The sequence below is a fragment of the Staurois parvus genome, unplaced genomic scaffold (assembly GCF_062004578.1).
Source record: "Staurois parvus isolate SC_StPar_1 unplaced genomic scaffold, SC_StPar_1.0 ptg000397l, whole genome shotgun sequence".
In the NCBI taxonomy this organism is placed as follows: Eukaryota; Metazoa; Chordata; class Amphibia; order Anura; family Ranidae; genus Staurois; species Staurois parvus.
In genome coordinates, this window is record NW_028318193.1 from 3,050,201 (window position 1) to 3,065,312 (window position 15,112).

The following is a 15,112-nucleotide window of genomic DNA, read 5'->3' on the forward strand; positions in this document are numbered from 1 at the left end:
ATTGCCAAAGCTTCATTGAACAAGCTGAGGTTAGAAGCTGATTGGTTTCTATGCAGAAGGGAGTCTGATTTTGGACTCTCCAGCTTTAGTAAATAAACCCCGTAGTGTCTGCTTGGCATTTGATAACAACACAACAGCAGCCAAATGCACATACAGTAGCCTAAAGTATCCAAACTAGTCAAAGACAATTTACAAGGTATCCTACAGTGATGTCGTCAAGCCATATGCTATTTAGCTATTGAAATAACTCTCATAGTATTACCAAGAGACGCTTTACTACCAGAGCCATTTTTTTCAGCTTCTGCAAACATGATAAAATGCATATTTTAGACATGGAAATTAGTTAAAAGCTCCAAATATTTTCTGAATGCAAAGACCCTGGAGAAAAAATGGTGGTAGTTGCAGTTTTTTTTATGTCACACAATATTAATGCACGTTTATCAAAGGCATACTTTCAGTGAAACTTATTAAGGCACACAAATACAATACATTTAATTTTTTTTTCTAAAATATAAAGGATGAGGTTGCGATGAGCAAACAGATACCCAACATGTCAAGTCTTAAAATTGCACATATAAATCGTGAATAGGTAGGTGCTATACCAAACGTGCAACACAATTAGAAATGCAAAAGCAAACCATTTCTCTATATTTAATACCAGATTCTATTAACAAATCAAATGTGAGAATGCATAATTCCTACAGCATCCAACCAATAATATACATCCAACATTTGAATAAGTGATAAAAAAACAATCATAATCCCGTCACTTCAGGGTTCCCGTGACGTCACATCTGGCCCAGCGAAAGCGAGGCTTGGAGAGCAAGCCGGACATTTTTTTGGTTTTTCAGGCTATACAAACTGGTGCCGGTCATTTGTTCATTTTTTATGCAAATAGTTCAATAAATACTACACTTAGATTACTTAATTCATTTGATTTATTTGAGCGGTGTGGAGCATTACCTTCATGATAAGGAGATCCTGGTGCATAGAACCCTGTTACCACTACTACAGTGGGGCAAAAAGTATTTAGTCCGCCACCAATTGTGCAAGTTCTCCCACTTAAAAAGATGAGAAAGGCCTGTAATTGACATCATAGGTAGACCTCAACTATGAGAGACAAAATGAGAAAAAAAATCCAGACAATCACATTGGCTGATTTGGAAAGAATTTATTTGCAAATTATGGTGGAAAATAAGTATTTGGTCAATATCAAAAGTTCATCTCAATACTTTGTTATATATCCTTTGTTGGCAATGACAGAGGACAAACGTTTCCTGTAAGTCTTCACAAGGTTGGCACACACTGTTGCTGGTATGTTGGCCCATTCCTCCATGCAGATCTCCTCTAGAGCAGTGATGTTTTGGGGCTGTCGCTGGGCAACACACACTTTCAACTCCCTCCAAAGGTTTTCTATGGGGTTGAGATCTGGAGACTGGCTAGGCCACTCCAGGACCTTGAAATGCTTCTTACGAAGCCACTCCTTCGTTGCCCGGGCAGTATGTTTGGGATCATTGTCATGTTGGAAGACCCAGCCACGTTTCATCTTCAATGCCCTTGCTGATGGAAGGAGGTTTGCACTCAAAATCTCAGGATACATGGCCCCATTCATTCTGTCCTATACATGGATCAGTCGTCCTGGTCCCTTTGCGGAGAAACAGCCCCAAAGCATGATGTTACCATCCCATGCTTCACAGTAGGTATGGTGTTCTTTGGATGCAACTCAGCATTCTCTCTCCTCCAAACACGACGAGTTGTGTTTCTACCAAAAAGTTCTATTTTGGTTTCATCTGACCATATGACATTCTCCCAATCCTCTTCTGGATCATCCAAATGCTCTCTAGCAAACTTCAGACGGGCATGTACTGGCTTAAGCAGGGGGACACGTCTGGCACTGCAGGATCTGAGTCCCTGGCGGCGTAGTGTGTTACTGATGGTAGCCTTTGTTACGTTGGTCCCAGCTCTCTGCAGGTCATTCACTAGGTCCCCCCGTGTGGTCCTGGGATTTTTGATCACCGTTCTTGTGATCATTTTGACCCCACGGAGTGAGATCTTGCGTGGAGCCCCAGATTGAGGGGGATTATCAGTGGTCTTGTATGTCTTCCATTTTCTAATTATTGCTCCCACAGTTGATTTGTTCACACCAAGCTGCTTGCCTATTGCAGATTCAGTCTTCCCAGCCTGGTGCAGGTCTAAAATTTTGTTTCTGGTGTCCTTCGACAGCTCTTTGGTCTTCACCATAGTGGAATTTGGAGTATGACTGTTTGAGGTTGTGGACAGGTGTATTTTATACTGATAAGTTCAAACAGGTGCCATTGATACAGGTAATGAGTGCAGGACAGAGGAGCCTCTTAAAGAAGAAGGTACAGGTCTGTGAGAGCCAGAAATCTTGCTTGTTTGTAGGTGACCAGATATTTATTTTCCACCATAATTTGCAAATAATTCTTTCCAAATCAGCCAATGTGATTGTCTGGATTTTTTTTTCTCATTTTGTCTCTCATAGTTGAGGTCTACCTATGATGCCAATTACAAGCCTCTCTCATCTTTTTAAGTAGGAGAACTTGCACAATTGGTGGCTGACTAAACACTTTTTTGCCCCACTGTATATTCTGGAATCTTGTGAATGTTCTACTGGGGCAACACGTAAGATGAGCTATTAACCGGAACAGATATCCCAGGAGAGCTGCAGCTGGTCTTCCATTCCAATATAACAAATGCTCTGCTTGACCACCTTAATTGGGGTCAATTACCTTTGGTGAGTGTGAAATTCACTTATTTCGTCTGCACATGGTGAAAGCATATACTTTGTTGGCATACAGCAACATATGTCCATGGGACTGTCACTATACATATTGATTGTTTTTATTATCACTTATTCAAATGTTGGATGTATATTATTGGTTGGATGCTGTAGGAATTATGCATACTCACATTTGATTTGTTAATTGTATCTGGTATTAGATATAGAGAAATGGTTTGCTTTTGCATTTTCAATTGTGTTGCACGGTTGGTATAGCTACCTATTCACGGTTTATACAGTTGTGTTCAAAATACACCGTGTTCAAAATTATTATGCAAATTATATTTTTCTCATTTACCTAAATAATTGATGTAAATAACAGTCAGCGCATAATTCTCATGTTATCAACTATTAAGAGTACAATTCACATTTTATTGAACAAACCTCCTAATGATAACAGGATTTATTTTAAACATAAAAAACTTACAATGCACTGTTCCAAATTATTACACACAGTAAGTTTCAAAACACTTTATAGGTTGTAAAGAACTGAAAATTGTCATTTGTTGTGTTTGCAGCATATTTACTGAAATCAAAAGCTATTTCAATCAAACTTTTAACAACATTTTAACTTTTTAAACATTTTAACAGGTCACGTTACATTGTAACATAAGACCCCTTATTTGATAGCAGCTTCACAAGTCTTGCATCCATTGAACTTGTGAGTTTTTGGACAGTTTCTGCTTGAATGTGTTTGCAAGATGTCAGAATAGCCTCCCAGAGCTGCTCTTTGGATGTTAACTGCCTCCCACCCTCATAGATCTTTTGCTTGAGGATGCTCCAAAGGTTCTCAATAGGATTGAGGTCAGGGGAGGATGGAGGCCACACCATGACTTTCTCTCCTTTTATCCCCATAGCAGCCATTGATGCAGAGGTATTCTTTGCAGCATGAGATGGTGCATTGTCATGCATGAAGATGATTTTATTACAGAAAGCATAGTTCTTCCTTCTGTACCAGGGAAGAAAGTGGTCAGTCATAAACTGCACATACTTTGCAGAGGTCATCTTTACACCTTCCGGGACCCTAAAGGGGCCGACCAGCTCTGTTCCCATGATTCCAGCCCAAAACATTACTCCACCACTGCCTTGCTGACGTCGCAGCCTTGTTGGAACAGTGTGGCCGTCCACAAACCATCCACTACTTTATCCATCTGGACCATCCAGGGTTGCAAGGCACTCATCAGTGAACAGGACTGTTTGAAAATTAGTCTTCATGTATTTTTCTGCCCAATGCAGCCGTTTCTGCTTGTAAGCATTGGTTAGTCGTGGCCGAATAGAAGGTTTATGCACAGTTGCAAGACTCTGGAGGACTCTACACCTTGATGTCCGTGGGACTCCAGAGGCACCAGCAGCTTCAAATATGTTTGCTGCCATGTAATGGTATTTTAGCAGCTGCTCTCTTGATCCAATGCATGGATCTGGCAGAAATCTTCCTCAATGTGCCTTTATCTGCACAAATCCATCTGTGCTCTGAATCAGCTGCAAATCTCTTAATAGTGCGATGATCACGCTTAAGTTTTCGTGAAATATCTAATGTTTTCATACCTCGTCCAAGGCATTGAACTATTTCACTCTTTTCGGCAGCAGAGAGATCCTTTTTCTTCCCCATATTGCTTGAAAATGGTGCTCTGCTTAATAATGTGGAACACCCTCCTTTAGTAGGTTTCCTTAAATTGGGCTCACCGGCCAATCTAATTATCACAGGTGTCCGAGATTGTTTTCAGTGATCAAAAGAGCCCTGACACACAATGCCATCCATGAGTTAAACTGAAAAACAAAATATTTAATCTTTGTGACACTTAAATAGAATTTGCATAATAATTTGGAACGTGGTGTAATAGCAGTCAGACATCACTAACCTGATCAATCACTGTTTTTGGTAGAAATGATATTTCTACATGGCAAATAATTTACTAGCAGGTGTAGTAGAGTAATAGAAATCCAACAGACCCAACAGCCATGACATGCATGCTGCTGATTCTGTGTAATTGAATCACTAATTGAAAGGGGCATGTTCAAAATAATAGCAGTGTGGAGTTCTATTAGTGAGGTCATTCACTCTTTGAAAAACAGGTGGCAATTATTGCCCTTATTTAAGGAAGGAAGGCAGCAAATGTTGTACATGCTGGTTACAGTGCATTTCTCTCTGAAATTCCAAGGAAAATGGGTTGTTCCAGACATTTTTCAGAAGAACAGCGTACCTTGATTAAAAAGTTGATTGGAAAGGGGAAAACATATAAAGTGCAGAAAATGATAGGCTGCTCAGCTAAAATGATCGCAAATGCTTTAAAATGGCAACCAAAACGTGAAAGAGGTGGAAGAAAGCGAAAAACTACCATTCAAATGGATAGAAGAATAGCCAAAATGGCAAGGGCTCAGCCAACAATCAGCTCCAGGAAGATCAAAGAAGGTCTAAAGTTACCTGTAAGTACTGTTATAATTAGAAGACGCCTATGTGAAGCCAAGCTATCTGCAAGAAGCCCCCACAAAGTCCCACTGTTAAAAAAAAAGACATGTGCTGAAGAGGGTACAATTTGCCAAAGAGCACACTGACTGGCCTAAAGAGAAATGACGCAACATTTTGTGGACTGATGAAAGTAAGATTGTTCTTTTTGGGTCTAGTGGCCGGAGACAGTTTGTCAGACGACCCCCAAACACTGAATTCAAGCCACAGTACACTGTGAAGACTGTGAAGCATGGTTGCGCAAGCATCATGATATGGGGATGTTTCTCATACTACGGTGTTGGGCCTATTTATCGCATACCTGGGATCATGGATCAGTTTGAATACATCAGAATACTTGAAGAGGTCATGCTGCCTTATGCTGGAGAGGAAATGCCCTTGAAATGGGTGTTCCAACAAGACAACGACCCCAAACACACCAGTAAACGTGCAACATCTTGGTTCCAGACCAACAAGATTGACGTTATGGAGTGGCCAGCCAAATTCCCGGATCTTAATCCACTAGAAAACTTGTGGGGTGACATCACAAATGCAGTTTCTGAGGCAAAACCAAGAAATAGAGAAGAACTGTGGAATGTAGTCCAATCATCCTGGGCTGGAATACCTGTTCACAGGTGCCAGAAGTTGGTTGACTCCATGCAACACAGATGTACAGCAGTTCTCAGAAACAGTGCTTATACAACTAAATATTAAGTGATTCAAAGGAAAGCAAAATCTTCAAACATTTTTCAATTTATATAGTGAATATGTGAGTTTGTAAAGAAGAATACAAACACTGCTATTTTTGTGAACAGTCTAATATTCACTTTTCTTCAATTTTTTTAGAAGAACAACACAAGTTTGATACAGTTTTCTTCATGTTTTGATTTGGAATAGAATGTGTAGTGTTCCCAATGCATTTGTGTGTATGGAAATAAAAGCTATTAGAAGGATTTTGAGCTTTATTCACTTTTTTCAACACACTGCTATTATTTTGAACACAACTGTATGTCTCAAGTGTTTTTCACTATATAGGGGCAGCTGTCAACTCACACAGCTGACATATTGCAGGCATTTATTTTTATTCCATTTTTACTTTTAGATTTCATGATTGGGTACACAGATACATAGGCACCACAATATTTATTCATTATTAAAATTGCACATGCTTTGGTCTATTAGGCCCCAGATCTCTCCTTTGCCCTGAAAAGCATCTGGTCAATTGAGATCGGTTTCATTAGATGCTTTCACAGGCTGGTTATGGCCTGTTTACACCAGGGGTGTCAAATTGGTGGCGCTCCAGTGGTTGTGACGCTTGTAACTGTCAATCTTGCAATGCCTCATGGGAGTTTGGCAACAGCTGGAGGACCGCCAGCTTGACACCTGTGCATTAGACCAAAACAGGAAGTGAAACAAATACACGTTGCTTCTGGTTTCATAGAGATGATTGGGGATATTAGGGTCCTCCGGCATTAAGCCGGCAAAACCCATCCTGGGCTTCCCAGTGGGACAGGAGAGCATGGGAAGGTAGTGCGAGGGTCCCCTTCTGCCGCATGTAAAAGAAATCTAGCAGCTTTTTAGCTGCTCAGTTTGCGTTGACATTTTTCAGCATCACCAGCTGAAAAAAAAAACAATACCAGGGTTAGTCATGGCCCTGCTATACCAGCTTCAACCAAAGGTTATATGGGTACCTTCTTTTGGGGGGTTAGAAAAAAAAACAAAACTCTACCTTAAAATATACTGACCGTGAACTTTGGCCCTTACCTTGACTAACACTAACCCTAGCACTAATCCCCCCTTAATCTCTTCTTCTCAAGAGAATAAATTCAGTTCAGTGAATCTTCCTCAAAGCTGACCTCCTCCATGCCTCTTATCAGTTTGGTTGCCCTTCTCTGCACTTTCTCCAGTTCCCCAATATCCTTTGTGTGAACCGGTGCCCAAAACTGAACTGAATATTCAACATGAGGTCTTACCATTGATTTGAACAGAGGTAAATTGAGGGCTCTCTCTCTGCAGTCCATACCTTTTTATTACAAGAAAGGACTTTGCTCACTTTAGAAACTGCAGCTTGGCCTTGTATGCCATTATTAAAGTGTTCCTAAACCCAAGATGCTGCATTCACTATATCTGGTCTCCCACAGTACACAGAACATGGAAGTGCAATTATTTTAGTAAATATAAACTGATAAATACCTTTTTTCATCAGCAGTTAGAGCAGTCTTGTAACTTCTATCAGTGTCCAGCACTGGTTAAAACTTGTAGTTTTCTTTCTGCTCTAAGAGGATGCAGGACCCCTGACCTCTGTCTGGACAGTGCCAGTTGGCCCTGTGCTGTTCACATGCACTCTCCCAAGAGAAAAAAAAAAAACCTCTCTAGCAATACACACCAAACTGAGCATGTGCAGAGTGACTCCACATGATATGTCTTATCAGAAGATAAGAGGGGGACACTGGAAGAAGGTGATGATCAGAGAAGTGAGGATCAAACATTGTTTTTAAACAATGCAGAGGATAAACCCCTTAATTTCCACAGTGAGAATAACAAGCATGCTTTACTACATATACAGACTGATTTTACTGTTGTGGATTTAGTAACACTTTAAAGCTTATGATCTACCAGAACACCCAGAACATTCACCACTGATTCCCTAGTTGTTCTCCCCCTAGTATGTATGATGCATGCATATTTTTACCCCCCCCCCCCCCCCCCAAGTGCAGAACCTTACATTTATCAACATTAAACCTCATTTGCCACACAGTTGCCCAATTAAACCGTGCATTGAGATCGGCTTGTAAGTTGGAGACATCCTGTAAGCACTTGATGCCACTGCACAGCTTGGTGTCATCTGCAACCACTGAAATGATACTTTTAATCCCAGAAACTAGAACATTTATAAATATGTTGATAAGTAAGGGTCCCATAACTGAACCTTGGGGTACACTAATAATAACCCTAGACCATTCAGAGTATCACTCATTCATCACTGGATACAGTCTTTTACACAGTTTTCTATCCATTTACAATCTGAAAACAGTCTGCAGCCCACAGCAAAGAGAGTCTTTTTACGGGGCTGGGTGGACAGTTTACAAAGAATGCAAAAGGTAGGCCCTAGCTCAGTGGTTCTCAACCTTCCTAATGCCGCGACCCTTTAATACAGTTCCTCATGTTGTGGTGACCCCCAATCATAAAGTTATTTTCATTGCTAGTTCATAACTGTCGGGGGGGGGGGAATAGTGCCCCATCGTTGGTGTCAGTGGGGGGGTGGAATAGTGCCCCACCGTTGGTGTCAGTGGGGGGAGGGATAGTGACCCATCGTTGGTGTCAGTGGGGGGAGGGATAGTGACCCATCGTTGGTGTCAGTGGGGGGAGGGACAGTGACCCATCGTTGGTGTCAGTGGGGGGAGGGACAGTGACCCATCGTTGGTGTCAGTGGGGGGAGGGACAGTGACCCATCGTTGGTGTCAGTGGGGGGAGGGACAGTGACCCATCGTTGGTGTCAGTGGGGGGAGGGATAGTGACCCATCATTGGTGTCAGTGGGGGAGGGATAGTGACCCATCGTTGGTGTCAGTGGGGGGAGGGATGGTGACCCATCATTGGTGTCAGTGGGGGGAGGAATAGTGCCCCAATGTTGGTGTCAGTGGGGGGGGGGGGAAATAGTGCCCCATCATTGGTGTCAGTGGGAGGAATAGTGCCCCATCATTGGTATTAGTGACACCAATGATGGGGCATTATTCCTCCCACTGACACCAATGATACTTACCTTGCTGACCCATGCTCTAGCCTGGGCTCGCTCCCTCCCTCTCCCATCTACAGCCAGCATACCTGGCTGCAGCAGCACCATCTGCATGGTACAGACACTTACCTGTCAGCTGTCTTCCTTCTCCGGCTGCTCTCCTCCTCTTCACTCGTTCCGGCAGCTCCCTCGCTCAATCTTCTTTGATCTTTGCGCTGCCGCTCAGCTCCTCCTCTTCAAGCTCCACCTTCTCGCCAGTGATTGGCAGCCTGTGTGCCTCTCCTGAGCAACAGTTCCAGCGGCCAATCACCGGCGAGGAGGCGGAGCTGGTGAGTGATCCCGGGGGTGTGGCCAGATGACAGGGGCGGCATGTCATCCCGCCCACACATCGTGGCCCAGGGAAATGAAGACACCGGACCCGCTGACCGGACAACCTTTCTACCCATCCTCCAGCAGCGTGTGTTTTCTGATGGTCTTAGGCGACCCCTGTGAAAGGGTCGCGACCCACAGGTTGAGAACCGCTGACCTAGCTCTTTTTCTAATCAGCTACACTCTATCCTCATTTTTACTATGTGTTATAGCTTTTCTGTGTTTAAAATACAAATGTTGATATTTTAGTACAATAGTATTTGTAGAGCACAAAGGGTAGTAAATTGCTCCCCTGAAAAAAAAAAGAAAAAAAAGAAACCACATACAACGCTATAAAAACCATAAATATTTTATTTATAGCAAAGTTGTTACTATTTCATGGCTGAGAACTACTTGCTTCTGCTGCTATATTAGAGTTTCTTTCTTCATAAATTGCTGAAACCAGTTGAACAACACCGGGGTGTTTAAATTTTCCTGAAAAAAAAAAATCAAATAAGAAAACCGTGAACCGTTTCCATTATACACATAGAACTACAACCAGTATGGTACATTTGATCATTACTGAAACAATACGTAGAACTTCATTACAAACTGCAAAATGTGCAGTATTTCACCTGCCGAAGGGCTTGCAATTTCTTTCAGCTAGTCTCATGATTCACAAGCATCTGCCACACTGCATATCAAAAGGCAACAACACTGTGATTTTCTATTTTACCTAAAAAGCTTGTTGTGTCACCTGTCTGCTCTCTGGACAAAAATGAGCATTATCGCAGTCCTGAATTATTGTTCAGTGAGGGAGAGGAGATACAAGAAACTGCAAAGCTAATATGAAAAAAAAGGAGTGCCAATTGTCTGGCTGTGCAGTGTGTCAGAGGTACATGTGAACAAGATGCATGTGAATAAGCACAGTCTGGATGTACAAATCGATTGCACATGAAAAGGCCTGTGTGCAGTAACAAAGTACACGCTGCAAGGTATCTGTGCTGAAATTTCCACAGCATTATACGAGACAAAGTAAATCAATACCTGATGTTGAATCATAGAAGTCTTGCAGCGTCCCTGGTCTCTTCTCTAGCTCTTCATACTCTAAAGCTTGTAGGATCATTTCACATTGGTCCAATTCTTTCACAAACCTTGCTTCTGCACTGGACTGGAACTCATACTCCTATGTAGAAAATATACATATTTTTAGTTTTTCTTATGTTAAATGGTAGCTGCCTCTCATCATATAAAAGAAACCATGACCTTCCTACAAATTGCCAGGCTATGACGTCTGGATTTTCTTAATAGAAAGTGCCGGATCTGCATAATTGTTCATGGTCAGTGTCCCTGAATCCATTGCATTAGCATGACAGCAAATAGCCTTTTCAGAATGAGAGGTCATCAATGGCAATCTCCATTCTCTCAGGACAGGTTTCCTTTAATTAAAATATAAACTGTGCATACCGCCACTCCACACCCACAGTTTGAGAATAAAGGTTTTAATATGACTGGCTGCGATGGAACAACACAGTCTATTTCAGATATGTCAATAAGAAGAATGCCATGCTCCATTTTAATCCATATATTGTACTTGGATACACTGACAGTTTAGCACAAAACTTTTCATATCGAGTCTAGGTCAAATGTGTAACAGTGTGAGCCTACATCAAACATCCCGACTGATCTGCTATTTAAATCATTCTCCAGCAAGGCTCAGCAATATGGGTCCCTGTGATAAAAACACTTAACGTAGAAAAAAAAAAAATCTGGCCTCATTTTAAATCCAACTACATGGTATTTTGTATGAGGTTAGAAAAAAAAATGCAAGACAGTAAAAGTTCTTGTATTTATTTCTTTATACATCGAGTGGGACTAAACTTCAATGCTTGTGTCACTTCGGTATTCAAATTCCACTTTCAAAAGGACCCCTAGAACAAAATAGTTTTCCTGTGATCTGTAATGGTCTCGCCAATAAACAAACCTTTCTTTGCCTGAGAGGGACAATTTTACCAGTCAGTTACATGACTTGTACATCAAATGGTCAAAAACATCATACAGTATATGCAATGTAGACCTCTTACTTACACTATATTGCCCAAAGTATTGGGACACCCTCCAAATCATTGGATTCAGGTGTTCCAATCAGCTCCATGGCCACAGGTGTATAAAATTAAGCACATAGGCATGCAGACTGCTTCTACAAACATTTGTGAAAGAATGGGTCTCTCTCAGGATCTCAGTGAATTCAAGCGTGGTACCGTGATAGGTTGCCACCTGTGCAATAAGTCCATCTGTGAAATCTCCTTGCTACTAAATATTCCACAGGCAACTATTAGTGGTAATATAACAAAGTGGAAGCAACTGGGAACAACAGCAACTCAACCACGAAGAGGTGGTCTTCTCATCCGACATCAGTGCCTGACCTCACAAATTCGCTTCTAGAAAAATGGTCAAACATTCCCATAGACACTCTCCTAAACCTTGAGGACAGCCTTTCCAGAAAAGTTGAAGCTGTTATAGCTGAAAAGGGTGGGCCAACTCAATATTGAACCCTATGGACTAAGACTGGAATGCCATTAAAATTCATGTGCGTGTAAAGCAGTGTTTCTCAACTCCAGTCCTCATGGACCCCCAACAGGTCATGTTTTCAGGATTTCCCTCAGATGAAACAGCTGTGGTAATTACTAAGGCAGTGAAACTGATCAAATCACCTGTGCAAAATAATGGAAATCCTGAAAACATGACCTGTTGGGGGTCCATGAGGACTGGAGTTGAGAAACACTGGTGTAAAGGCAGGTGTCCCAATACTTTCGGAAATATAGTGTATATGCTGTGAATAATGCCAGAAACAATGATAGCCTCCAGAGGCATCCCTGTGAATTCATTAATGAAATATCCCCGAGCTTCGCACGTAAACTGCTTCTTTCATGAGGACTTGTAAGTGTATTATAGCCGAGAGACTAGTACAGACTAGAGCTAAGACAGCAATTCCAAACTGGAATCCCTTGTGGCCTTTTCATTGTACTCCTATAGTATGGGGCACAAGACAGGCGTGAATAAACTAATAGTGATTTCTTTTCTAAAGTGTATTGACACCCAATAACAAATCTTTAATTTTAATATATTACAACATACCAGTACTTAGATGTGGTTGGTGCATTAATTTCCTTATTTTATTTGCACCTTAAAATCCAGTCACTAATACATCCTGTTATAGGGTGACAGTGTGACAACACTCACTTACTGTACTGTGTTTATGGAGGAGCAGTGTTGTCACCCTGAGCAGGAAGTATGTTAAAATGTTAAACATGCATGGTCTGTGTGTTTGCCTTTAACCACTTGAGCTCTGAAATGTTTTATCCCCTTCATGACTAAGACCACTGCGCTACTTTACCTGACAATTGCGCAGTCATGCAACACTGCACCCAAATTAAATTTATATAATTTATATTTATTTCACACAAATAGAACTTTCTTTTTGTGGTATTTGATTTGATAGGTATTTGAAAAATTGACCAATCCTGCAATATACTTCATTACAGGTTAAGTGATGTGACAAAAAGTGCAAGGATATATTTTTAGCTAAACTTCAGCTTTAACCCTTTCGCTGCCAGGGCTTTTTTTTTTTTGCATGTTAAAATGCAAAAAAATGGCTCTGGCAGCAACCCTGGAGATTAAACATTAAAAAATTAAAGATAAGACATGTATAAATACCAAACATGTCAAGCCCTAAAATTGTATGCTTGTGAAATGGCGACAAACAGCAATACATTTTAGTACTCAGATTTTGTTTTGGCTCCAAAAATGATTCTAAAAGGTTGTAATTAAAAAAATAAACAAACAGGTTATACTTACCTGCTCTGTGCAATGGTTTCGCACAGAGCAGCCCTGATCCTCTTCTTTTTGTGTCCCCCCACGGTAGTACTGGCTCCACCCTACTGCCGAGTGCCCCCAATAGTAAGTCTCTTGCCATAGGGGCACTCAAGCAGGCTTGTTCCTGTGAATGGACATTCCAGTTTCCATTCAAACACAGAGCACGGCTCATCTCACCCCCCCAATGAGGAGAGAAAAACCAGGGAGAGCCACTGCACTCATGCACATCGCTGGATTGAAATGGGGCTCAAGAAAGTATAAGGGAGGGCTGGGGGGGTCACCTTTTTTACCTTCATGTAAAAAAACATTCTGCCTTGAGAATCACTTGAATACAATAGGAATAACAAAGACAAAAATACTCTACCTCTATCCTTTAGGACTTGGGTTTCACCAACTATGCCATTAAAGCCAGCAACAGAGAAGCAGGATGGAATAAGGGGTGTTAGGCTATTAGGTCTGGTCTGTTTGGGAAAAGCCAAGGCTTGTCCAGCAGATGTCTGCGTATGTCTATGTACAATGTTCTTCTAGGCTAATTTGGTTTGATGAGACTCATTGGAACCCTTTCTTTGTCTATCTTGCACAGCGGCCCGAGGGAGGATCAGTATCCGAAGGAAGGCATAAACCAGCTTGAAATGAGTCCAAAAAAATCACCACAGCATCTACTGCAAAGGCTATAGAATGCAAGGTTTATGTAGGAAACTGCTGTGGCATTGTCTGACTGTACCCTAACTGGGTGACCTTGCAGAAGGGAGATAGTGTTATAGAGACAATATGATTGCTCTCAGTTTCAGGATGTAGATGGGTAAATTTTGACTCCTGAAGGTACTAGGTCCCCTTGACAGTCTGGGAGTTGTAAAATCTTCCCAACCTGTAAGACTGACATCTGCTGTCACCACCTTCCAGTGCATGTAAAAGAAAGACTTTCCCAAGTCTAGAGTGGGACTGGAGATCCACCAAGTCAGAGAGAGCTTTGTCTGGCTAGACAGAAGCATTGTGCAATCCAAGAACTGAATTTGCTTGTTCCACGCGGTGATTATTTTGGGTTGATGAGATCTTGAAAGAAACTGGGCAGAGTGAACTGTCGTAAAGGATCCCAGAACCCTCATGCAGAAGCGAACCATTTGGGAATTTAGGGAAGCATCCCTCCCTTGGGGAAGGGAAATTCAACCTTAGATGGTGTGAGGGCTGGAGAGCAGATTTGGACAGCCGATTATCCAGTCAAAGGTTTGAAGAAACTGAACCATTCTTTGGATATAGGCAAACAAGGTTATGGTCAGGAAGTCCTTCAATAGGAGCTTATCCAGGTAACATATGACATGAACGCCCTGGGTGCATATAAGAGACAGAAGCGGGCAAACACTTTTGTGAACACTTGGGATACAGAAGAAACCCAAATTGGATGTGTTGGTCTCCCACACTCCCAAATGATGTGAGGGGAACCATGGGAATGTGTAGAAAGGCAGCTCATATGTCTGCTGATGTTAGACATTCCACTGGACAGTGAATATGTTTGAACAGAATCCTTGAAATCATTCTTGTAAAGGAACTGGTGCAACCAATCCTTGTGTCTGAACGTGCAAGGTGGTAATTAAATTTGCTTACTTTTGGTATGAAGTGCATTATGGCATAAAACTGCTGGGGGCCCATTAACAAAAAACATTATTTAATCGGTGTTTAACTCCACGTTAAAGAAGATAAAGAAATAAAAGATCAATGGGCAGGATCATTAGGTAATATACTTATGTTACAGGAATGAGTTAGAAAAATAAATCTATTGTATTAATGGTAGCTACAAATATGCACATTTTTGATTTTGCCTATAGCTCTACTTTAAAGAAAAAACTGACACCAACAGTTTCCCTTTATAGAAAATTATAGTCTATTTTGGGTTTGAGGTGTTGCAAACATCAG

At 41.5% G+C, this 15,112-nt stretch overlaps 2 protein-coding genes across 2 annotated transcripts in view; one reads left to right on the top strand and one right to left on the bottom strand.

The window, feature by feature from the left end:
- The window catches only part of TPD52L1 (TPD52 like 1), a 202,160-nt gene that overhangs the window by 147,738 nt on the left and 39,310 nt on the right, over positions 1-15,112 (top strand). The gene's annotated exons all lie outside the window — the stretch shown is intronic.
- Positions 9,680-15,112, bottom strand: part of HDDC2 (HD domain containing 2) — a 48,865-nt gene continuing 43,432 nt past the window's right edge. Inside the window, exons 5-6 of the mRNA XM_089686443.1 lie at positions 10,373-10,511; positions 9,680-9,820 (exon numbers count right to left, since the gene is read on the bottom strand). Of these exons, the coding sequence (XP_089542569.1) occupies positions 9,723-9,820; positions 10,373-10,511 (237 nt within the window). The 3' untranslated portion in view covers positions 9,680-9,722. The remainder of the gene's footprint in view (positions 9,821-10,372; positions 10,512-15,112) is intronic.